This window comes from Aulostomus chinensis, chromosome 17, assembly GCF_037954235.1.
Source record: "Aulostomus chinensis isolate RoL2024-O1b breed Wild chromosome 17, RoL_Achi_v1.0, whole genome shotgun sequence".
Lineage (NCBI taxonomy): Eukaryota > Metazoa > Chordata > Actinopteri > Syngnathiformes > Aulostomidae > Aulostomus > Aulostomus chinensis.
In genome coordinates, this window is record NC_141336.1 from 18,393,195 (window position 1) to 18,417,592 (window position 24,398).

The following is a 24,398-nucleotide window of genomic DNA, read 5'->3' on the forward strand; positions in this document are numbered from 1 at the left end:
TTTGAAGCTGAAAATAATTAACAGGAAACATGAATATAGTCTTTGTTTAACCGTCAGTTCACGACCAAGCTACATTAGGTGTTGTGACCTGCAGGATTTACACAGTACGGAGCTAACCGTTTTCATACCACCACAGTCAGAATACCAGTCCATCCCAGAAGGGATGAACCTTCTGAACAGCCTCGAGGACCCTAAAACTCTTCTTTCCATATTCTGACTGTGTGATGGATAGCATAGTGTGATAGAGGTAGGACAAAAGGACAGATCCTATAAATAGCAACCACTGACCACCTCTTTTCCCTGTTCCTCAACACACACACACACTCACACACACACACACACACACACACACACACACACACACACACACCAACACACACACACAAACACACACACAGAGTTTACGCAGGCACACATTTAGTGCTTAGCCATTCATTATGATGGACAATCACTCATCACTTATTCCCTTTTCTTAACTGAACTGCTGATCCTCAACTAGGGTTAAAGTGCAGATTTCTTGTAAGGGTAGTCCGGCTTGCTGGGAGACCGGCGGTCTCTGGCAATCTCCTCACTGACACTGTTCCTGTGAGGCTGCTGAAGGGGCCCAGGGCCTGATGACTCTCCAGTGAGAACCATCTCCTCTGGGACATCTCTAGGTCCTGTGAGTCTCTCCTCATAGCTATCCATGTTTCCACTGGGGGACCGCAAGTGGCCTAGGCCATGAGTGAGGTCTGTCTCATTTGATCGGCCCCTTGGGATATGTCCCATCCTAGGCTGGGCCCCAGAGGGGCTAGCAAGAACTCCATCATGCCTCTGAGAGGTCATACCAAGGACATCCAGGCGTAGTGGGTCTGGGGCAGTCCGTCCCTGTGGATGGCCCTGGGACTGAGAGTCAGTCATGTAGGGGGGTGGATAGGGGCTGGAGGGGGTGCAGCTGTGGCTGTAGAGGTCCGGTCCCGCAAAAGAGGGCAGAGGGTGAGAGGAGGTCGGAGTTGCAGGTCGACAGGAGAAGTCATATAGGTCAGGGAACTCCACTTGAGCCTCCAGCTTAGGTTCAGGAGCGTGTCTCTTGCAGGAGTGGCCGTGTCCAGGACCATGGCTATGGCTGAGACGGATAGAGGGGCATGGTCCATGGGGCAGATGGTGGCCTGAGAGACCCATTGGGCTGTGAGGGCCTTCTCTGTCCATCTCTGCCATGTGCTGCTCCCTTAGGGACATGACTGAGACACCAAGTGCGATGTCAGGCATGAACTCCCTCATAGTCGGCTCCATGTTCATCTGCATCGGAAAACACATACAGATGTGTGACGTTCCCTGAGAAATGAGCTACTCGTGATCCCAGGCACAAACTATGAAGCTGCATGTGAATTCATAAAAAGACAGCACAAGGAGAGTAGGAAGGAACACACGCACTTACCGCTTGCTGGTCTGAAAGCAAAGCTCGGCCCATAGCCTGTGGATTGGTGCAGTCTGGGGGCTGAGGTCTGGGCACAGAGGAGTATTCAGAGCTGCCATGCTTGGCTGTTGCATGGCGCTGGATCAGGGTGCGGTTGCAAGGGTAAGAGAAGGAACGCGTGGGGGTCGGCATGGGAACACGGGGTCGCCAGGCACCCTTGAGCTGGGCATGGCTGGGTGTGGCAGGGGGGTGGTACGGGGGAGGTGGAGGAGGTAGGGGAGGGTGGAAGCCTGCTACTCCTTCCAGGTCTGTGAACATGCTATCCATGGCTGGGCTGCTGTTCACTCGACATCGACCCACCTGGCGAAGGGCCAAAATTGGACTCTCATCTCCAAACCGTTCATCAGGGAAGAACTTGTATGGGTTCTGAAAGGAAGATGAAACAGGAGCTATAGAAATATATAATTATTGTGACTCAGACAAAACAAATCTAAGATTTTCTCTGGATTTATCTGTTTGAGGATCTTCAAAGCCTTTGTCTGCTGCATTACTGAGGTTTGTCTCTATCCTCAGCCTTATCATCCCTTTTAGTATCCAAGCTATATCCCTCTCATCCCCCTCTGACCCTCAGGGACAAACAAGCCTTGCTGCTAACCTGCAGTAGCTCAGTGGCTCCATCTGCCAGGCCAAACTCCCGGAGCACTCGCAACTGCAACTCATAGCTGACGGTGGCTCCCTCACCACAATTGAGGGCATAGGCTCTCTGCACCTGCTCGGTGTGTCTCAGCTCCTGCAGCCTCCGGATCATCTCCTTTACCATTGAAAGCTGTGGCACTGTAAGATGCACAAAATCCAAACTTACACACACATCCATGAATCTAATAGGGAAGTGAAAGCTTTGTAACAGAGCTAAACAGTCCCTGCACTTCATAATAACTGTAATGGGGGAGACAGACGACAAACACTTGATGAGTGAAGGTTTCTGGACTTACCAGGAATTTCATTGGCCACAACTGATGGGGCTGTGGTTGAATTGACTAACATTTGCTGGTGGTTAATCATGTGACAGCACTGCGGCACCGCATTGTTGACCATGTAGAGTGTGTCTGGAACATTGGACATGCGCACTAGTCTCAAACGCACCAGATCTGTCTGCTCCACCATCATTTCATCAAGGACAGACTGAGGATAGGCAGAAGAGAGATAGCAAATTACACCAGGACTTTAAAAAAAATTTTTAAAAAAGAAGTCCAGCTCAAGGAGTTTTAGAGGGTTTGGTAATTTGTTAAACTTGATAGACACTTAATATAATAATGACTCTGTGGTCTGTGAGTATGCTCATGGCACTTGGATCATCCATAATTTATTGGGAAATTGTGAAAACTGACATAAATGAATTAAAGTCATGATGATTGAGGCAACCATTAAAAAAGTATGACAATGTACAACTGTCGATGGATGATTGGAGCACATTGGAGCTATGAGCAGGTCCACCAATTTAATAGTTAGTCTGCCCTCTTAATACAACTTCTACTCTCTTTGAGCCATATGAGACACAAATAAATCACTGCTTCTTGCATTATCTGGAAGTCCCATTAATCAGGAGGAAAATAAAGCTTACCTTAGCCTCCTCCACATAGGGAGAGAAGAGGCGAGGACGGACATAGATGCCAGCGTTCTTCTGCCGTAACCAGGCATTGGCTTTCCCCCCCTCAGCTGTGGGTAACATGTCTGAAGGGGGGGTGCTTATCAAACCTCTTTTAAGCTGTGAACAAGGTGAAGAATATGGATCAATGCTCTATTCATGAAGGTCACAATGACTTCCAAAGACCAGTGAGGAGTACTGACCGCGTCAGTGAGGACGTCACTGTGGGGAGGCAAGATGTGCTCAGTACGAATGAAAGGCAGGAGGGGAGACAGGATGTCCTTTAGCTCTTCCACATCCAGGTCTCTCCTTTTCACTCCCCTCTTGTTCACGCTGTGTGCTGTGCCACTCAACAGGTTGGGTTCTGGGGAAACAACAACAGAACAGCCATTAGCAGCAATTAGATAGAATGCGCAGAAACATGACAGCTAAATGTGATTACACTTAAACGCTTTTAACTCAACATTACGGCTATGTTTTTCACACCGATTCAAAAATTAGGGATAAATAATGTATTAGCTGCTATTTAGTTCAGCTTTTCATGACAGATCGTAACCCCTTACAAAACACTGACTAATAACCTTGACCAGCAAATCTAAAAAAGGTTGTTTACCAAGTCCGACAACACAATGGTGTGACCAATCACTATGAAGCCACTTCCTGCTAAACTCATCTCTAAGGTTCAGTTTGGATCGTTTGTAATGCTTTAAGAGTATTTTGGAGGTTCTGCTAAGTGTGTGATTTCCTTGAAGCCATTTAGGGGGGCAGCTCAGAGAGTAATTATAGAGAGTATTATCTTACCCCTGTCTGCCATCCTCTTAATAAGTTGCTGCTCGCCCCACTTAACAACATACTTGAGAATGTCCTGTTCACTCGCCTGTGAATGAGACCAATGTACAGAGAGAGGGAGAAACAGAGAGGGATATACAGCACAAAATTATTAGTTTAGATATTGTCAAGAACAAAATTGTGATGAGGTGAAAATGCAATTTCTTCAGCCTGTGTTCCAGCAAAGCTAAAGCCTGGTTGGATAGTTTGTGTAGCTAGATTACAACATTTCACCCAACAACCTGGCCAGAGGCCCAAGAACCTTGGCAGCCAAGGTGGCAGCTCAGGTTTGATTAGGTTCTGGGTATGAGGGTGTTTTCCCTTTAGGGATGAAGAACTGAACACTGAAGACTCTGGGTGTGTGTGTGTGTGTGTATGTACAGTTAAAGAATGTTTGAGTGCATTTATGTTCACTGTATTTTGGTAGGTAATTATGGTGAACCAGCTGGGAACCAATTCATAAAGGTTACATCACCGATGTTGCTAAAAGACACACAGGCTCCGTTTTCTTACCTGTAGGTAGTCAGACTGGATTGCGCTGAGGAGGTGCTCCTTGCTGAGCTCATAGAGAACATCAGAAGTAACAACCTGACTGAACTCCTCGCAGAGGAAGTGCATGGCCTGCCTGTGGACCCACTTGGAGCCATATGGCTGGGAGCTCCACTTCAGGATAGGGACAAGCGAGTCCAGAGACAAGCTTTCCACTATAATGTCCTCGCAGCCTGAGAGAGCCAACGAGATAGATGGGAAATTAAACAATTTGCATCAAACATCCATTGCATCTCTTTGCACAACAAAGATTTGACTTGAGCAAGTTAGTGATTAAGAATACAGTAATTCTTAAGCCACGGCAAGACCGCCAGCAGTTTTGCCACATATTCATGGACCCTGGGAGTCTCCCTCAACTAGCCCCCACATCCTCCTTACTGTTTCCTAAATCAGAGCACATACCAGAACAGCAGGCAGTGGTTTAACTCTGTAACACACCAACCCACAGAAATGCCTTTGATACCTTGATGTGTTTCAGTCTCAAGCTGCCTCCTCTTAACCATGATAAGTAAACACAGCAGCCTGAGGAAATGTGCTACCGCTGCACAAGCGCACACACACACTTTGCAAATGTGTACACACTTGTGTGCATAAATCAAAAATGCAATAAAAAGCCACAGAAGGCTTGGGGTACGTTTTTCAAAAGCCAGCCTACAAAAGGCACTCAAACTCCATTAGACAGATTTAAACCTCCGAACATCAACATAGATTAACATATGATGGGACAGGTCAAGATGTCTATGCCAAACCAGAGCTTCAGCGGCTCTTACTCTGTTTTTTCTTTTTCTTTTTCTGTTCAATAAAGTCTAATACAAACCAGAAATCAAGCTGGAGCCAAATTGACTGACGTCCAGTCAGAGCTGCCCTGAAATGACATAGAGGCTTTCAAACTTCCTCATTCCAAGCTGTCCTGTCCATCAGCTCTTGTTTGGATAAGATCTATCAGTAGTAAGCTCCACTGGGGAAACTCTTGTCTAAAGCTCGAGGATCTAAGTTGCCTTTCCTCACCAATGCTTTGAACATGCACTCTGGGAAATTAGACCCCAGACTAGAGAAGGCTGACTCCAGACTCGATGCCTCTGGATCTAAAACTTCCAATCAACTACGTGCATCACCCACATATTTTTTAGATGATAAAACACATGTAAGCAATAATGTCCAGGCAAATGCCCGCATTTATATACGTACAAACATAGATGTGCTCATTTCCACTTTAGGCATCTATAGTTATAATTAGAGAAAAGAAAAGCAGAAGCCAGCTGTGTTTAAAACACAGGCTTGAATTCCCGTGCCGTTAAGAAAACAGAAATTGCTTAAACAGGCATTTGCCTTTTTTGTTAAATCAGATATAAGCAGACTGGAAGAGGGATGGATTCTCAGCATCTCTGCTTTTAGTCTTTTACCTTTGCATCTTTGTCCTGTCAAAGCAGCCACACATGCACAAAAGCAGGCAATTCCCTTCTTGGGACCAGTGGCACATTAGAATTCACAGCACCAGCATGTATTTTAAAATGCAGCACTTTTATTAGGAGCTGGAGATTAGAATCAGCGTTATATGTACTGCTATCTGGTTATCCCTTCTCTCCATAGGTGGTACAACACACCCACTGGCAACTTTCTGACTGACATGACTATCAACAATTGCAGGAGCAGCAGTGACCATTTTCACATACAAGGAATGTTTGAGGATATTTTTATGTTATTATTTGGTACTTCGCGTTTATGGAGCACACAATCTGCAAAGTCACTTAAAGCACCAACTGCATTCCGTGGCCTGTAAACAAGCGTGAGGATGTAAATCATGGCTCACGACCACTAATGGACTGCCACCTCTGTCAACACCATCCAAACTTAAGATGAGGCACTGACAGGTCTGGTCAGGCAGTCAGTGAGCATGGAGGAAGAGAAAGTACTGCATGCACAGACTGAAACCACATCAGCTGTTTATTGTCTCTACAGGGCACTTGAAAAATTAATAAGGCTTTTAATATTGGTTGCCATTTGAGTGAGATGGAATCATAAAGGGATACACGCCTGGCGAATAAATAAGGATGAACGACAAAGAGCTCAGCTGCTTCAGGAACACCTCCATGGCTGCAAATCTTACACAGCCGGAGGGCAGCGGTTGAGGAGTCTTCTTCATATTAAACCTCTGATATAAGCTTCTCAGCTGCCTCCTGAAGAGACACGGCACCAGTTGTGGGATGGACTTAAACAAAGTTCTCATTTCATAATGAGCCCATGGGTTTACATGGTATTATTATGCAGGATTTTGGAATTAAAAAGTGAAAAATGTCAAAAACAGATATCTCAAAATGAGTAATGACAGGAAGCTGCAGAACAGATGAATCAAGGGGACTTGGCTGGAATGACATCAGGTCAACCTCAACCATCTCACCACATTCCACACCGAGGTTTCATGGGAACTGATTAGAGCCACACAGCTCAGTGGGAGAGGGAGGAGATGGGATAAAAATACCCTGTAGCAGGGGGTTGCTGAATGGGGGGGATGGGAGGGAAGAGGAGGTGATGGTGTGTGGGGATGACACCATTTGCCTGCTCGCCAGCTTAAGCTGTCAGAATGACAGTGTCAGTACAACTTGAGGGTGGGCAGTGGTGTCCGACCAGCTGTGCGCATCACTATTCAGATCACTGCTTGGGTCTTAAAAAGGTGATTGATTCTTGGCTCTTCAGTCGATATAGCAGCTTCCAAGAGATAAGCCCACACTTTTAAAAGATTTCATACTGGGCAAGCATGTTTATTGTTGTGGAGTGCATTATAGAACAAATAGCTTGTATGGTCCCTCCAGATTTCTCTTCAGAGGGAACAAATTTGGCAAGTATTTTACCATTGGAATATGCCATTTTCATAAAACTGGGCTGTCTATGCAGAAGAAAGATGCAAATATTTTTGAAATTGATGCTACATTACCAGAGAAAATAAAGAACAAGAGGATGTGGTATTTCCTCTTGCTCAAAAAGTAGAAAATGAACAATAAGCAGAATGCACTGGGCAAGCTGCCTTCCAAGGCCTCGCTCATGGCTCCTCCAAACGGAAAGAGTAACTACTGTTGCATCTTTTGTTCGTGTGTAAGTTACACACAGGGAAAGCTGTTGCCATAGTGCAAAACTTAGAGTGCTAAAAGTATTGGTAAATGGACAGCATTCACTTGGCACTTTTGTAGTCTACTGACCGCTCAAATGGCTGTGCGACATTCAGATTCTCTCTCTCTCACACACACACACACACACACACACACACACACACACACACACACACACAGCCAACTTGCTAACATATTTATGTGACAGCAAAGGCATCAGGGGCAATTAGGGGTTGAGGACTTGCTCACAGACACTTCAGAATGGTCTCTGGAGGAACCAGTAAACCTGCAATGACTACATGACCACCTGAGCCATGTCAACCATAGTGTGTAGTTTTTGCCATCTCATAAGAGATGACAGCTACTTCATTCATCATTCTGTTAAAGGCAAATGGTGCAGGCAGCAAGGAGGGAAGATCATCGTTGATTTGTGTAGTACCCACATGATACAAAGTAAAAATCTGCAAACTTTCCTTTGGCAGAGTCAAATATCCTTCTGTGGCTGCATGATGCAAAGTATTTGTATTACACTATGAATTTGCACCAAAAAAATTCAGCACATTTGAGCTGAAATGATGAGACCTTTTCCCTTTTTTTTTCTTTTAAGAAAAGTTTTTAGGAATGAATGTTTGAATCCAAACATTTGATGTTGATAAGTAGATTTGCTGACTCTCTTTCAGACCCTCTATTGATTTTTGGACTGTTGTTATGACAAAATATTACATCTGATGACGTCATCCTTGGGCTGTTCGAAATACCTAAAGCTTTTTTTCAAGCAGTGTTTCATATGATGTCTTATATATCAAACACTTAGTTGAGAACCTGCAGTCAAATGGTTAATTAAAATAAACATTCATTGCAGCAGTAGCCACGAGGATATGGTGAAATATATACATAATCAGAAACAGTGCTGAGTCGTGCAACTTCTCAAGATCCTTACTGTCATGACATTCCTGCAAATGTACTATCTCTGTATGGATATGGTTTTTTTTTCTGGTATTGCATATTGCAGAGCTTATTCTTAATGCAGAGGGGGGTTGTTAGGTGTATTGAAAAGTGGCATTTGAGTAAAGATAAATGAGTGTTGACAGAGGTTCAACACTGCATGTATCTGACAGTAAGCTGTCTGGCCATGGAGACACAGACAAACCCTCCATCCTATATCAATCTGTTCCTGGCAGCAGCAGGAGCAGCAGCTCTCACACTCCTCACAGTCAGCCAAGCTGTTTCACAACAGTCTGGACTGTAGAAGCCATATTTTGCATATTTCAACATATGCATAATCTGCCACTGCCCACTTTTCAGCTTTTTTTCCCCAAATGATACAGTGGATGGCTCATACTGAGGGGTTTAGTTATTCTTTACAAAGATAGTGAAACTTTATGTTCAATCTACACAAAATGACATGAATGTTTGGATGAAGAGATTAAGGTATGCCAGAGTCTTGTAAGGAATTATAAAATTAATCACCCAAAACAAGCCAGATAACATTTAGTCTACAGCTGATGCTAGAATAAATATATAATAAACAACATCCAGCCAGACAAATTAAAACTGAAATTCATTACAGAGACTATTTAATGACACTGTCAGTCAGTATTTGGGCTTTGCGAGAGATTTGTCTAAACTGAGACCATGGCAACCCTTGGACTCACAGTCAGTGAACAGTTTATAAAAGGGATGAAAACAGAGGAAGGATATACTCACAAGTGGCTGGGCAGTAAAGTAAATCCACCGAATTAAAAACAGTTAGAATCTCATGCTGACCTAAATTTGCATTTAACAATTTTGACCACACAACGACAACTAAGAACAACTGACAGTTCAAACAAAGCTTCAGTCAACCTCGCAGTACTGTTGACTCATTTAACTGTTGGGGGGGGGGGACGACACACAAACATGGAAACACAGAAAAAAGTAAAGAGTTCTAAAGATGAAGGTTCGAGTGATAACCCGTGATAATAACGAATATTTAAAAAAATGCATTTTTTGTTCAATACATCTTCCAAATAATCAGGAAGTAATTCACATAAAATTCTTGACCTAACAAATTTGTTGAGTGTCTTTGATTATTGAACACTTCTGTAAACTTAAGCCAGGATCATGTTTATAAGCCACATGATCAGGTGAGCCATGGACAGCTTCATCTTGCTTATTACAGTATCGTATCATTAACTGTAGGCGAGGGGGTAGAATATCAGTCAAGCAATCTATTGCATTATTTGAGATACAATAGACAAAGGGCTAGGTGTTTTAAACAGATTCCATAGTGGTCATTTTGACAAGTTGTTTATTTTACAACTGTTACAAAGCTAGGATTTTTCACTTTCACAAGGTTTCATTTCATTAGTCAAATTCTGGGAAACTGACACCATGATGCAATGAACAGCCATATTATTCCAGCTTTTTGCCTTTTTAGGGGTGTTTTGAGGGCGCAGATAATGTAGATGAATTGTCTTGCTATCACTAATTACACGATGTATCATGATACCATTGTTATCTTGGGCAAAGTATCATGCTAGTATAGGCATCAAGATAAATGGCAAAACTAAGCAAGTTAACATATTCCAAGCTGTCTGAGAGGAGGCTCACAGTCTGAGACTTTGAAAAACCAAGGTCGAAAGGCATCACATTTGTGATGAGTCTAAACCTCTGTGGCCTACTAAAAAGAACCACAATATGCTGTAAACAAGTCAAGTGTGGACAGTGAGGCGGTATTCAGAACGTTTCTGCAGAGAACCACATCTCATCATGCATTATTGATTTGCAAGAGTGTGTGATGTAAATATGAGTGATTAGGGCTTACCTTGTGCCAGCATACTGAACTCCAAGAACAAAGCGATATGATACAGCTCCATGGCCTCCTCTGTACGTGTACTGGCCCCACGCCCCCCAGACACTAGGGCTTGTACCTCTCCAAGGCTGCCTGCCGAGGGGCTACCACGGAGCACCAGCCCGAGCTCTACCACATCCGTGTACATGCAGTGGAGAATAACTTGCACATATTTCCGTGGGATGATGGACTCATCCAGCACGATGCGTGTAACTGTCTGCAATGTGCGCTCTGTCATTTCCTCTCCAGTTCGAATGCGCCTCTGCAAAAGGTTCCTAAAGAAAGGAGAGCGAGCTGAGAGGATAGCCTTATGAGCCCTAAGGTCCTCGTCTGGTGTCCCCGGGCCACCATTGCCTCCTGAAAGACCTGTTGGTGCTCCAGCTACAGCCCCTCTCTCATTAAAACTCTCCACCATCTCAGAGTCGGAGGAGAAGCTAAGCAGAGCATCATAGTAACACATGTAGTCAAACAAGCCCTTCATGTCTGCTTCTAGGGAGTTGGGGGTACCAAACTCCTCACTGAGCTGCACCAGTACATCAACATTCTGCAGCCTGGTGTCCTCTGCTCCGCCCACTCCAAAATCTCCTGTGTACAAATATTGAAGTAGGCCAGAGAACATGGGTACATCAATGCCTGCTGTCTCAATGTCCATGTGAACCTCTGCTCCATAGTCAGGGGATGAGGACAGCAGAGTTTTGAAAAAGGGGCAGCGAGCCGCCAGGATGGCGCGGTGGGCTGGGAAGCAAGTGCCTTGGAAGATGAGGTCCACATCAGTGCAGTACTTATGCTGATAAAGAGCAGCCAGATCCCGTGCCAAGCTGGGTGCCTCGGCACGTGCCAGACTGGCCTGGAAACTTAGCTCCTTGAGGGCAGCTGTACCCTCATATTCCTCCACCAAGGCATTTGTGTCACGAACGTCCCATCCCGACAAAAGCTCACGCATCTGCCGGGCATGATCTGCTGAGCGACTGGACTTCCTCCGTTTAATGAACCGCCGTTTGAGGGTTGCCAGACCAAGACTTTTCTTCTTCCTGTCTGCGGGTCGCTCATGGCCATGCTCCAGGCTGTACAGCTTTGACTCCCAGCCATATCCGTGCTGAGAGTAGGATGACGTCCCTGGAAGGGACACACAAGCAAGTCCAAATGTAAGTTAGCTTCAACAGGACTTCAGTTTACTTTTAACAAGAGATGGGAATTCTTTAAAAAAATTGGTACGGAGCCCATAATTGTGACCAATTCATGACACAATTTTTTTTTAAACGCAATATACTTTAGACCTGAAGGCTGAATAAGTTCCTCTTGAATTCACCTTGATAATCATCATCTAAGATTTCCTGCCATCATCTGCGCCAAGAATCAAGGCTGACAGTGCTTTCCAAAATGCATTAACTTGTTAATGAGAACTGGTGTTGCTTTTATTGCTTTCCTAGGTCGCTTGCTGACAAAATCACTGCCAGTCCAGTAATATTACCTTCAAAATAAAAGCAGCAATTCTTTATTATTACAGTAGTTTTGTTGTTAGAGCAAGCTTTGGGAGCCTCATCCAGGAAAAATTTGTGCCAACAGTCAAGCAATTCTGTTGCTCACCTGGGATTAGCAAACATTAATCCTTTTGTTTGCATTCTGTACTGTACATCTAGACTTCTTACTTACCCCTCTATTGTTTTTGCAACCCTTACATTACCTTCCTACTATGACATGGAAAACATTACTCTCCTGAAATATCTGCTTGCACATTGCTGCTGGCTAGCCTTGCTAAAGGTATCAAGCCATCACTGATTTCCAGTTTTACTTACTTTTTTTCTCTCACATTTATAACTGAATAAAAAAAACTCAACGTATAAAGTAGCAAAAGATATATTTCAAGGTCGATTTTTCTAGATCTTCTGGTTAGAGATGACAATTCAAAAACACATCACCACTTAACTGTTGAGGCCAGACTGCGATAAAGAGAATCTGTCCCTCAGTCTAATGTTGTGTGATGACCAAAACACACTACCTCGACCCCGCCACCAAAGCCTTTGGATCTAGCCAAATATGTTGTTTCACAAACTACAGTCCCATTAAATTGCAGAAGACATCCTCCTGCCTATTAATACTCCATGCATTCCAGTCCATCGATATGCACTGGTCCAATCATTTACGCTCAATAGCTGTGATCTTTGGCATGAGAGACTCGTACGTCAGACGAAGCTCTGCCAGAGAGATCCTCTCTTCCAACATCCATCAGCATGACCCAAATAGTAATAATTCTAATACTGTGAATCATCTGTAGCCCAGGAGCATTCAACCGAGCAACCAGAGAGCTCAGAGCAAACCTCAGAGGTTTAGCTCTTTGCACCTGAAGGGTACTGCAACAAAAGCTTTTTTTTTTTCTTTTTTTTTATTGTATTTGTGTAAAGAAAACTCAAACCAAAGTTCTTGTGAAAATAAAAAATAATGTTTTGTTAAGGACAGATTTATTCACTTCAGATGTAATTAAATTCCTCAAACTGGCACATGCAGAGCAGGGAAGAACTTGACCATAAACCAGGAAGTATCTGAGGCGCCTCCAAAATTCCTCAAAGAGGACTAAGACTCCTGCTAATCAAAATGTGAGTATCTCACTCATTCAATTGATATAACCGAAATGGCAGACTTTTGCTGTACCAACAGACCATAGAGTCGTATGCTTACTATAGTACATATGAACTCACTGACAGAGAGACAACAACCCTGGTGAAACTGTAGCAAATTTAAAAATACCCTGCAAATTAAGGCTTGGGAGTGTAGCTGTCATGCAATTCAGTGAAATAACCATTCAACATGCAGCCTATAGCTGCTAACAGGAAATCTTGACACCAGATTAGCTCTGACAGCCAGAAGCTTTATCATAATCATATGACAGCACAACATGAAACAGACGAATAACATTATACATCTTTTTTTTTTTTTTTTTAAGCCACAACTGACTTTTAACTAATAAAAAATCTGCATATCTGTGTTACTCCATGAATTCATGTGCACTTGTGCAATGAAGCTCAGGGCCATTTTAAAAGCTCATATAGACAAAAATATTCAAACTCTTACGCCATTTGTTGTCATGGAAGCAGGTTATTTAAAAGGGTGTTTGACTTTCAGGAACCCCAGGCCAAGTTGCATGGTTTCAAATTGGGTTCAGGAATACAGCACGATCATGTTCAGCAAATGTAGGCCTCATTGCTGAATTCAGGTTTATGAGGCAATTATGCTGTCACATTTGTATCAGCAGGTAGATAAGTTACATCAATACAAATGCAACTAAAACCTCTAAAAGCTGTATCAACAAATGCCAAGTGTGCATTTCTCCACATGAGATACTACACCAAAGAAAGAGCCCCCACAAGACATCCGTGTATATAAGCCTAATGTGTGTATGATACTGCAACAAGTAAAATTTGCTGAGAGCAGAAGCTTCTTGGGAAAAATGTTCTAACACCTCCACTTCTTACAAAAATGTAGTGTCTTCAGTAGTTCTGCTGTGTGGAGGTAGATAAAAGGAGGAAAATGGAGGTTGAAGACACCTACAACCAACCAAGTAACAATAGTAAATATCAAACTTGTACAACACTGTGAAATGTCACCATAGGACCAGGAAAAGTTCAGCAGAATATCTCTGGAACCACACCTCTCGTCCTCCAGTGATGCATTAAAAAAAAAAGACAACCAGTGAAGTGGGCCAAAGACACGGCTGTCTGGTGGAACACTACTCAATGTCCTCCCACAATTGTTCTTGGGAGTCGTGCTTCCTGCTCTAGTGTTATGCTAGGGCTGGGCAGCATGGCCCAAAATTCATATCAAAACATCATTTGAAGCAATGTCGGGAACAGTATATATATCGCATTTGTTTTTCTAGAAATTTCAATGTAAATGTTTCTGAAGAGGTGACAGACTGAAACGCCGAATAAACGGCAGCTATTACTGTAGTCTTCATATTATATATAATTTGAATAGTAGTGAGATATTCTAAGAAGACTTATTGTGAAAAGCTGAATTAATAATTCAAAATATAACTGTTCATGAAATATAATTTTTTACAAAATGCACTAATTGAATAAAAACTGACCTCGGTACAGCTGAACAGGACCTTTTGAATAACTGTTTCCCAATGCAGGGAAGTGTTAATACTTGTTCACACTGTCAGCAGAAGAAGTAGAAGCAGTGTGCCACTAATGCAGACTTCTATACTCTTTGATATTGTAACTGCAGTAAGGAGGACAGTGACCTTGTCGTGATGGTTCATGCTTCTATATCTTTTGTTTCAGTGTTTTTCAAACACAATGCAGACGGAACGATCTTAGAGTGCTGCTTGGACATGGGGGGGGGGGGTAGAATTTTTGGCAATGATGACAAAACGTCTCCAAAGTTAGCGGTGAAGGTGGCGAGCTTTCATTGCCTCCATGGTACATAAGTCATTGGTGATAGTGACTAATTACTGCCTTCACCTTGATGTTGTGTTTATGTCTATGCCGAATGGAGTCGGAGCCGATAAATACCCGCGTCTGCAGCAGAGCCATTTGACCTGGGAGTGAATACCTATTAAACCCTTTCATACTGCAGACAAATGCCAGATGTTAGTGGCTTTTCTGGCCAGCAGGAAAGGGCTGTAGGTAACTCTTCTTCAGCCTAGCAGGATATGACATGCCTGCTCTTTGCAGCATCTGAGTGTTCATTCTTACTGCTGCTTTCCATGAAAACAATGAAATATCGAATCAATTCTGGTGTGTTTACATTGATGCATTTATGTGCATGGCCCAAATCAAAACAATTATACGATTAATGAAGTAAATGACAGTGCAGCAGAACAGAAACTTCTTTCCAAAACAACATCTATAACGTAAGACTAAATGCTAAAATAAATAGAATAGTGTATCTGCACTAAGTCTGACTTCACGTGTATGTTTCATCCTCACTGACAGCTTCACGTATGACCTATTGATCACCCAGCGTGCAACCATTCCTGCCCGTCAACCATGTTACTACAATTGGTTTTAAAAAGTAGATAAAATGGAGCCGGGAGACTGTGATGAGTGGGACCACATTTTCACACACAGAGAAGAGATGCTCCATCAGTGATGATTTTCCGCTCCACCACAGTCAGAAAGACAGCGAGGATGAGCAAATCATGACGCTGCTTGGAAACAATGACACAGTATGTTGATATTGTGGGGCCACCATAAATGAATCAATGTATGAGAAACGCTGCGCTGTTTACTGACAGCCACCAAATATCTTCTCCATTCCGGTAGACTAAGCAGTTAAGTGTGTCGCTGCCTCCGACTGGTGTATTTAATGTCATTGTTAGTTTAGACCCGTAAGCCTATACCAGTCAGCACAGTATAGTCACAATCAATACTGCCATTTACTCAGCCCACCCGTACGTTACTCTAATGTTACTGTGCACCAGCAGTCAAGGCAGAAATAAGGAAAATGCATCATTTTGACAGAAAATAACAGGAATAATATATTTGCCTGTCAGTCCTTTTACAACATAAATTATAATGAAGAGTCTGCAGACATTGAGAATCCTTGTGGAAAGATAACTGAAGCAGCTCTTAAAAGCTGAATACTGGCGGTACATGTACTATGAGTATGAACAATATCCTAATCTGGCTATATACAATTTAGCTCATTTTAAAAATGCAGGAAAGGGATTTTAAAAATGTGTTCCATGTGTGAGTTGATTATTCAAGAACCCCAGTGCTGCGCTATAATTACGAGTGGCATCTATTGCATAAGAGTGGGAAAATACCATTTTTAAGAGTTCTAACAAGTACGAAAATACAGAATCATCAATTAGAGCTGCCTTTGTGCCAAGTGTGTGACAGTCAAATACCAACCTATGAAAGTCTGCTGTGTCTGTGCATTTCCCCCGATGCGTGGGGAGCATGAGTGTGGATAGCTGGATCCATTGGCACCCATTCTCACTTCTCTTCACTTGCTATTTGGGGGTCCCCCCTCTTGCTGAGTCATTCTGCTCAGGCAACGCACTCCTCTCGATATTTCGCCGTGTGTCAGGCGCGATCGTCTGAAGTGTCCTCAGAGCCCCGGGCCAAGTCTGCCATGCCTGGAGGAAGAGAGATGAAAAAAGGCAAAGAGAACAAACAGTAAAGAGAGATGTTTGAACCAAAGTGTGATTGAGTCTGAAATGTTGCTGAGTAACATCTCATGGGCATAACAACATAATGACTTTGGACTGTTTGTCAAAGATAACAAATAGCCAGGGGCACCTATGTTAAGGAAACTAAACAGAGACAGACAACTACTAGCTTCTTACCACTGTTTCCGCTCTATTGATTTATTCAAATACTGAAAATTGTGTTGAGATGTTTTTGTGACAGTCCCCCATCTGTGGACTGTTGATCTATCTGTAATCTTTATCTCCGTTAACCAAAAACTCCCTCTGCTTGGCCCTCAGGAAACACTAAACCAGCAGCAATTAAACTCAGATGGAACTTTATATGAACCGACTATTGGAGGGGTGGAACGTGGGCAGCGGAAGAACCAAGTACATTTTAGAGATCTGAATCACAGGGAGGAGAATTTTTCATCTTCTTTCGTGAACATTATGAGACAGGGCATTTATTTGCAGAGCGCGGTGTGACTAATGTAGGCGGTGCGGTGGAAACCCTGTTGCACCGTTCCCTCTTTTCAACCTGTAATTCACCTCGCCTCTCTATGGACAGGTTCAAAATGTACAGGTAATTTTCTGGACACCTCAATGCAGTGCCTCCCCCACTTCTCTGAATGACTGAAGGGAAGACTGAGCCAATTGGAACAGCTGCTGACAGCCTGAAAATGATAATATGCTGCTCTTGCACAGCAGAATTTGTTCATGATGGTAATCAAACGGACACGGTTTATGCTGGTACTCCCAAAAAAAATTTCTGCATGGGGCACAAGTGCAACTAGTGGGACAAATGAGTCTGTCGTGCCGCTTACTCATCCGTATTAGATACACTTATGATGGAAGATGAAGCAAGAAGTATCAGACAAAATAATAGGGGGAAGTGTCGAAATGAACTGGGGCTGAAAATTTTAAGACAGACTGACAGTCAATATAACAAGTTGCAGATTCCACAAAATGCATTTTGGCATCTCCTCCCCTTCTCTTCAAGAGTCATAAATTCAACTTTTGTCTTGAGTTACACAAATCATTTTAAAATTCAGAGTGTTATGGGTCCCTAATAAATTATCAGGAGAATGGTTACTAAAGGATTAGATAGTTAAGGGCAAACACTTGGAGATCAAAGAGTTTTCACTTACAACATCCTACGGAAATCCTTCAGGTGATTTTCTGAAACTACTTCTTTTTTATTTCTCAGGCATCCTCAAATTTGAGGCCCTATCGGCTTCTCTGATGTCTGCAGGGTTTACAAACACCTGACCGATTTCTGTCAACTTCTATTTAAACTCGTGTAACCATTTCAGCACACGGTTTCATCATGTATTAATTTGAGTGATGAGCTGGGGCCCTGCCTCTCATGTTTGTTCTAATGATGGAAACAGTCTCTCCTGCCTATGAAGACAATACTGCTCTGATTTACAACGCAGAAACACTCAAATATAAATGTGTCAATCCAATCGTGGCACATCATATTTTAAAACAAGGAGAATATTCAACATGTGACTCTTGTATCTCTACATTTTCATTGTTTTCTTATTTGTACTTTGGAAGCTGAGCGCATTCTAGTTTATAGTTGCATCTGTGACACATTTTACTGCAATCAAAGTACGCAAACAAACAAAAAAATCTCCAGCTCTGGCTATTTAGATATTGCACGTATAACCATTCTTTCATTTTGATAACATGTCAATTCCGTCCATGGGCAGGTTGAAAAGCAAATATAATTTGAAAGGAAGAACATGCTGCGTGCATGATTGTGAGACGTGTGACATCAAAGTCTTTACCTCCTCTACAGCACCAGCCAGGGCCCTCTCAGTAGCTTCTGTTCTCTCCTCAGAACTGTCAGTGGCCACAACAGAAATCAGGACACCTCTTTCACTAAAAATACCAAAAACCCATCAGGCGATTGACTAAAAATTCAGTTGAGTATCCATTTTCTACCAAAATGTGGATTTAAGATTACATTTATGTTCAGCACTTTCAAAACTACAGACGCAAGCGTCTCACATTTCCAGGACACCACCTTTGAATAAATGTGCTAGAGGTGAGATATCGGATTGCGAGTACTGGAAGCGGGTGCTGATACTGATGTTCACGGATCATCTGACTTCATTCAATGATCGGATATTGGAATAATGCTGCAATCCTATCTTGATTCTGTTCCATAGCTTGCACTGGAGCATGAATATGCAGTATGGTAATGGGAGGCACGATCCATAAAGTTCATATTAATTAAAAATCCATTCAAATTGAATGCATTTGTGTGTATATTTTTTGCTCTTATAACAAGAAGTGCTTTTGGGTTTACGACAGCCTCATGATGTACCCTTAATCAATTACAATAATGAAACTATTCAAAAGTAAAAGAGCTCTGGTATTGGAATCAGGATCTGCGTTGGCAGATGTGTATCCGAATAGGATTGGAGCTGGGAAAAAAAGGGGGGATTTTGCATCTCTAAACAAAGCTGTAACACATAAAGAGAACTTGGAAACGTGATTCTCACTGGTATGAAACTTTAAATAAAATGCCTCAAAATAAAAACAGCCATACACAGTGTGCATGTTGCATCTTGTTTCCGTTGTGACCAGCAGACAAGAGAACTGGTGTGATGGGAGATCTGTTTCATCTCAGCCTTTTTCCTGCCGACCATACTAATAAATCATTGTGTCTGCCCCTGTGGAGCAGCTCTCCACAACCTCCCAAGGGTTCAGCAGAAAAAGGGTTTACAGCCTTTTACTCCAAACACACACATAATCAACGAGCAGTCACACTGGACCACTCCCAAAAAAAATGTTGGGTGATCTTTATTTCATTAGATGGCTTTTAATAAGCCTCATCTTCACAGGGAATTCATTTGGACAAAATTAGAAATTGTATATGAATATGTAGGAGAGAGGAAGAAGCCCTTGAGATATATACAGTCTTGTTTACAAAAGGGGGTGTGGGGGATTTCGGGGGGGGGGGATAAAACAAAGCAACCAACACATCAACTGAACAATACGCACATTCTCGGCTAGGTAGATGAGAAACTCACAGATCTAACTCATTCAAATGAGCCAACCAACTTTAATTCCAGCTGCAGTGCAGAATTCTAAAAACATAATTTAGGACAGCCACTGAATTTCCTTGAGACCTGAGTCACACTGTTCAACACAACGCCATAATCTCTCCAGAACCCAACATTAGGATACTTTTCTTCAGTTTAGACTCAAACAGTGTGTTGCTCTGTCGTGCTCAGGCTGAGAGCAGAGGAGGGCAGTGCCACAGACGGGGGAAGGCAGACGCCGACCGAGCTGGACTATGCGTCTCTAATGAGAGGTGACAGGAGACACTCCCTGCCCCCACCTATCTCTATACCAGCACAGACATATGCAACCTTTCAAACTGCTCACCTAGCCTCAGTCATCTGAACTGCTGCATAGAAATCCGCCAGTTGCGGACATTTAAAAAGGAAGATTTCCGCATCCAACAAAACATTACCCTTGGAAAAAAAATGCCTGGCACAAGAGCAGGGCCAATGTATTATTCAAATGACAATCCAAGCACTGTATCAATCATTTATGTGGGCTTCCTCGCCATGGTTAGAAAAAAAAGGATAAGGTAGTTATGTGGGTCCGTTCTCTGTCCAAAGTTGGTATGTTTTAATAAATTCAAATTAGATTTTGATAGGTCACATCCCTTGACCATAGTTCAACAAATGCACAGCACAAAACCAGTATACTGAATAAAAGTGACAGCGGTAATGAGGCTAAAACGCCCTGCCAAGACTTCAACAATCAAAAGTGAGATGAGGAATTACATGCGCAGTGCAGCAGATGATTGAGAAATTTCTATTTCTTGCCTGTCTGTAATTGTATGCAGAGTTAGCTAGCTACAGACATGCACTGTTAGCTCAAATGACACAAAAACCTGTGCTGTGTTCTCATTTGTGGTCATGTATCCTATGAATGAAACAATAAAATGAACCCCTCTCAAAGTCATTGTGCGAAGGAAGAGCAATCATTGTGGCAGTGTAAGAGTTGGGTATGAATGAGAAGGCAGCTACAGCAAAAACACCTTAACACGTCCCCAAAATACTTTCCTGTGCAAAAAGTGTCAAAGCTCTCACATATCACAGCCACGCTATTTAATTAACAAAAAGGAATTAACTATTTGTCAGTTGTCATGCTACCATATTCCAGAGTGGTGCAGGAACGAGACCTAAAAACCTAGAAGTACTTCAGCATTGTTAAACATCCAGTTCCCTTGACTCAAAATCTTAGTGTTTTTGGTTAAATGCTTAAAATCAAGACTGTGATGAACAAAACCTTACAATATTTTTTTCTACAGCATAATTAATACATCTGTAAATGCCACATGTGAATTTTAAAGCCCTTGCATTTTAGAAGCTGCTGTTGCTAACAAGAGGCTAAAAGAACGAAACAAAGCTTGCTGTCACAGACGTTAAACATCGGTCGTCACACTGAACACAGCAGATACACAAAGTTAGCTGTGGTGACACGTCAGTTCAATCATAGCCTAATGTGACCGTTGCATTTCTATTGATTGCATTTGTGCTTCAAAAATCATGTAAAATATTGTGGAAATCAAACAGATGCTAACCACTGGGTTGGCCTACAAAAATACATCATCCCTGAGGTACTCAATAGTCAAATAAAGTGTCATCACAGTGAGCACTTGCACTTGCAGAGAGAAATATGTCGTCCCTGTGCAAATAGGAAAATCAAATCCCGTGCTGTGAGCCAACTCCCGTTAAAACTGCAAAATATAATATGTTTAGGAAGATAAAACTGGAGATGTTTTATGCAGTAATATAAGACATAAAATGACCTCTGTGTCGGTAGTCTTGTTCAGGAACACAGGTGGTGAAATAATAATGTCGTCACACTTTGTATGATGATGGTAAATTCAGAGGAAGAGCAGACTGTGTACCTCCGCTGTGCGTTTGCCAATCAGGTCAATCGGTATAACAGTGAATCAGGCCGTTCGACTGATTACAAGTGCTGCCAAAAGAGCTACAGGAAGCTACAGGAATCAGAATCAGCTAGAAAACAGCAATGCTCTGACATTACAGACACGGATAGAGGAAACAAAAGTACCCATAGTGATGACTCATGGTGACCAGCCTCTGGATTACACTGTGTCAACCAACAACATGAACTCTAGTGTAGCACATTTGGCGTTTTGTCAGCTATTTTGTTGGAGGTCACAGACAAATTTATCACCCATGATACTCTCAACAGCACTGATGTTTTCTTTTCTTTTTAGACTCACACATGAGCTCCCAAACCAGCAGAGGAAAAGGGCCATCTCTTTTACGGGAAGAAATGTTGAGTGTGTGCACACTAATGACTTGACAAACACAGTCTGGTATTCAATATCCAGGGAATGAATGGCAGCTAAGGAGACAATGCGTACTTATTTTAAGTGAGATGTCAATGCTCTCTGTTGAGTCCTCTGTCAAGCTAACCAGGTCCAAAGAGCATTCAGGCCAAAGTCCAGCTTATTCAGGTACTCAGAGGCAAGTACTTGCAAGCACACAAGCCTTTCATGCCAGTCATAGACTTCTGAGCATGTAACTCGAATAATTACATGTCATTATGTGGCCCTAAACTAAAAGCACTGACATGGACACTTAACCTAGTAAAATGAAAAACCTGAATGCTGAAGAGAGCATTAAACACACCATTCCCGAAGTCAGAAAGGTTGCCTTACAGCAGATGACAGCTTAATGATGAGTCTCACAAGAATTACAGTTAAGATTGCTCAGGATTATCTGTGTGCATATGGCTTCTTATCACATGAACATTGTGACACACAGACATTGTTAGAGAAAACACCACGGGACAGCAATATATTTTTTTCACGAAGGTTGTTGAGGCTGTTAAATAGGCACCAATCGTGAAAAACAAAAACCTGCAAATCTACCGTTAAATATTGACCTCAGCATTTCTCAGATTGTAATTTGGCTACAGCAAAATATCAATTACAGCTGATCCGTAAGTAGACAGCAGGCTGCAATAACCGGATGACAACATAACCATAGCGTAACCAACCAACTATGTAAAAGGGAGACAATGTACAGCAACATGTAGGTTGATCCGCAGAGTGAAAAATGCACATCCATCCTCGACCTTTCCAAAGATTTAACCTCGTCAAAAAGAAAGAACTGTTTCCGTCTGTAAGCAGTGTATGCAGAAATCAATCATTTGCAAAGGCTTTGTTAGCCTGAGCTATTGTCGCTTCTTGCGTGAACGTACCGGGGGGCTATCGCTGTATCGCTCAGTGGAATCCTTACTTAAAAGTGTTTTTGAGGACAAAAATCATAAGAATTGTGCCCCTCGTCTGATGAAAATGTGAACGATTGTCCAAATATTTCGCGAAAGCCTCCAAAGAGGAATCACATTCACCACAGCCCTGTAATTAGTAGCATATCCTAAGACGCTAGGGGAAGCTATCTGTGCTCTGTCGCTGAGACTTTACTCTTCGGGAAACACCGCCACTACGCTGCCATGCTACTGTTAAATGTTTTAAAACATATTTACCAGGAAGCAGAGAGCGTCTTGGGTAGTATTTTTCTTCGTTTCACCGCTTAGTTTTGAGCAGTACTCCGACCCAAGTTGTCCCTGGCAGAGAGGGAGAGGGAGAGGAAAAAAATGCAGCTCAACACCTTCTTTTTCCAACTCTGCTCATTACGCACGACTCGACGTCAACGTCCATATTTGATCCTTGTATACAACTATTTCCACTTGCATCGACTTTCAGGTGAATTTCAAACACGAAACGCGACTAGTAACTAATCCTTGACCGTTTTATTCTCGGTTCGGTATTTCCCCCGTAGCAGCACAACGCCTTGTTGGGTGGTTGTTATGGCCTATACTGCTACCCTCTCCAAGTTAGCCGAATATGTATAATAGTTTCCGGTTGTGACTTTCAAAATAAAGCCGTGGAAGTGTAGATTGTATTTATGTGTCTCGTAAATGTGTGATACACGTTTAGTTAAAAAACAGCATCGCAATCAATCTGTTTTAGGGAATATGATATGACTATTGTATCACCGATAGCTGACGCGAGCTGTTTTACAAATGTTTCACGCCGTAACACTATTTATTTTGGAAAAGTAATAATCTTACTTCCTGTACTTTATTGTACTTGACACAAAGCTAGATGTTGAAAGCCGAATGGTCAAAAGGGCAGTTAGTACGCACGCAGGTAGCGCAAAAACCCATTTACGAGCGTCCTCTAGCGGTCAGTTTTGGGTAGTGGAGATAATTGCAATGAATTTGTAACTAAATTTTTTCAAACTTTTACATTTTATCTTTGATGACGAGAGAGGTATTTATGTAGCAGTTAAACATTTGAGCCTGAGATCATGAGACCTATTATTTAAAGGTAAAATAATCCCTACAAGTGAAGTGTTCCTCTTGTTCTCAGACTTTCATGTTTCAGCTTCCCTGTGTAGAATGATTCTTGTGCAAAGTTTGGCAGTGGAGGGCTGTTTTAGATTCAGTGGTGAAACTGTTCATTTCTTCTGTGCTCAGTGAAAGTGGGATCATAACCGACTGTCCTATATGCACTGTTTGTGTCATTGCAAATATTTTTTGGAAACAGATCCTGGCTGAAAAATCAGCATGCACAAGTTTAATGTTGCAGCTTCCAGTACACGGATGCTTAGCTGTTGATAAGTGAAATGAAAAATATTATAAGAATACTGGAATGTTTAATGAGAGAGACAAGTATGCAAGATTTGTATTGATTTTAAGCTGATATTTAGTCGGGTGTCTTCACAAAAAAAAAGTCAGACACATTATAATATTTATTAAGAGTATTTTTCACACCTTAATATACATGTGGAGAGTGTGTCAGCACAATTCATTGAAAATAACTTCACAATCAG

At 42.4% G+C, this 24,398-nt stretch overlaps 1 protein-coding gene across 2 annotated transcripts; it reads right to left on the bottom strand.

The window, feature by feature from the left end:
- Window positions 1–228: 228 nt before the first annotated feature.
- On the bottom strand, window positions 229–23,391 carry btbd7 (BTB (POZ) domain containing 7). 2 transcript variants are annotated; one of them, XM_086183145.1, is made up of 12 exons: window positions 23,047–23,391; window positions 18,285–18,378; window positions 16,214–16,440; window positions 10,329–11,471; window positions 4,383–4,591; window positions 3,843–3,918; window positions 3,245–3,405; window positions 3,018–3,161; window positions 2,389–2,578; window positions 2,052–2,230; window positions 1,418–1,822; window positions 229–1,278 (listed from the first exon to the last, which is right to left on the bottom strand). In XM_086183145.1, exons 3-12 carry the CDS (start codon window positions 16,293–16,295, stop codon window positions 502–504), a joined length of 3,366 nt encoding a protein of 1,121 aa, XP_086039271.1. In that variant the 5' UTR covers window positions 16,296–16,440; window positions 18,285–18,378; window positions 23,047–23,391; the 3' UTR covers window positions 229–501. The 2 variants fall into 2 exon arrangements, with proteins under 2 accessions (XP_086039271.1, XP_086039270.1); XM_086183144.1 differs by lacking the exon at window positions 18,285–18,378.
- Between the last annotated feature and the right edge of the window lie 1,007 nt (window positions 23,392–24,398).

Bases quoted from the DNA above. Each gene is read 5' to 3' on its own strand.
- btbd7 (XM_086183144.1), bottom strand. From the start codon at position 16,295: ATGGGTGCCAATGGATCCAGCTATCCACACTCATGCTCCCCACGCATC. The intron at 11,472-16,213 runs GTTGGTATTTGA...TGTCCCTTCCAG, and splicing joins GACACAGCAGACTTTCATAG to GGACGTCATCCTACTCTCAG. The intron at 4,592-10,328 runs GTAAGCCCTAAT...TGGCTCTCTCAG, and splicing joins GTTCAGTATGCTGGCACAAG to GCTGCGAGGACATTATAGTG.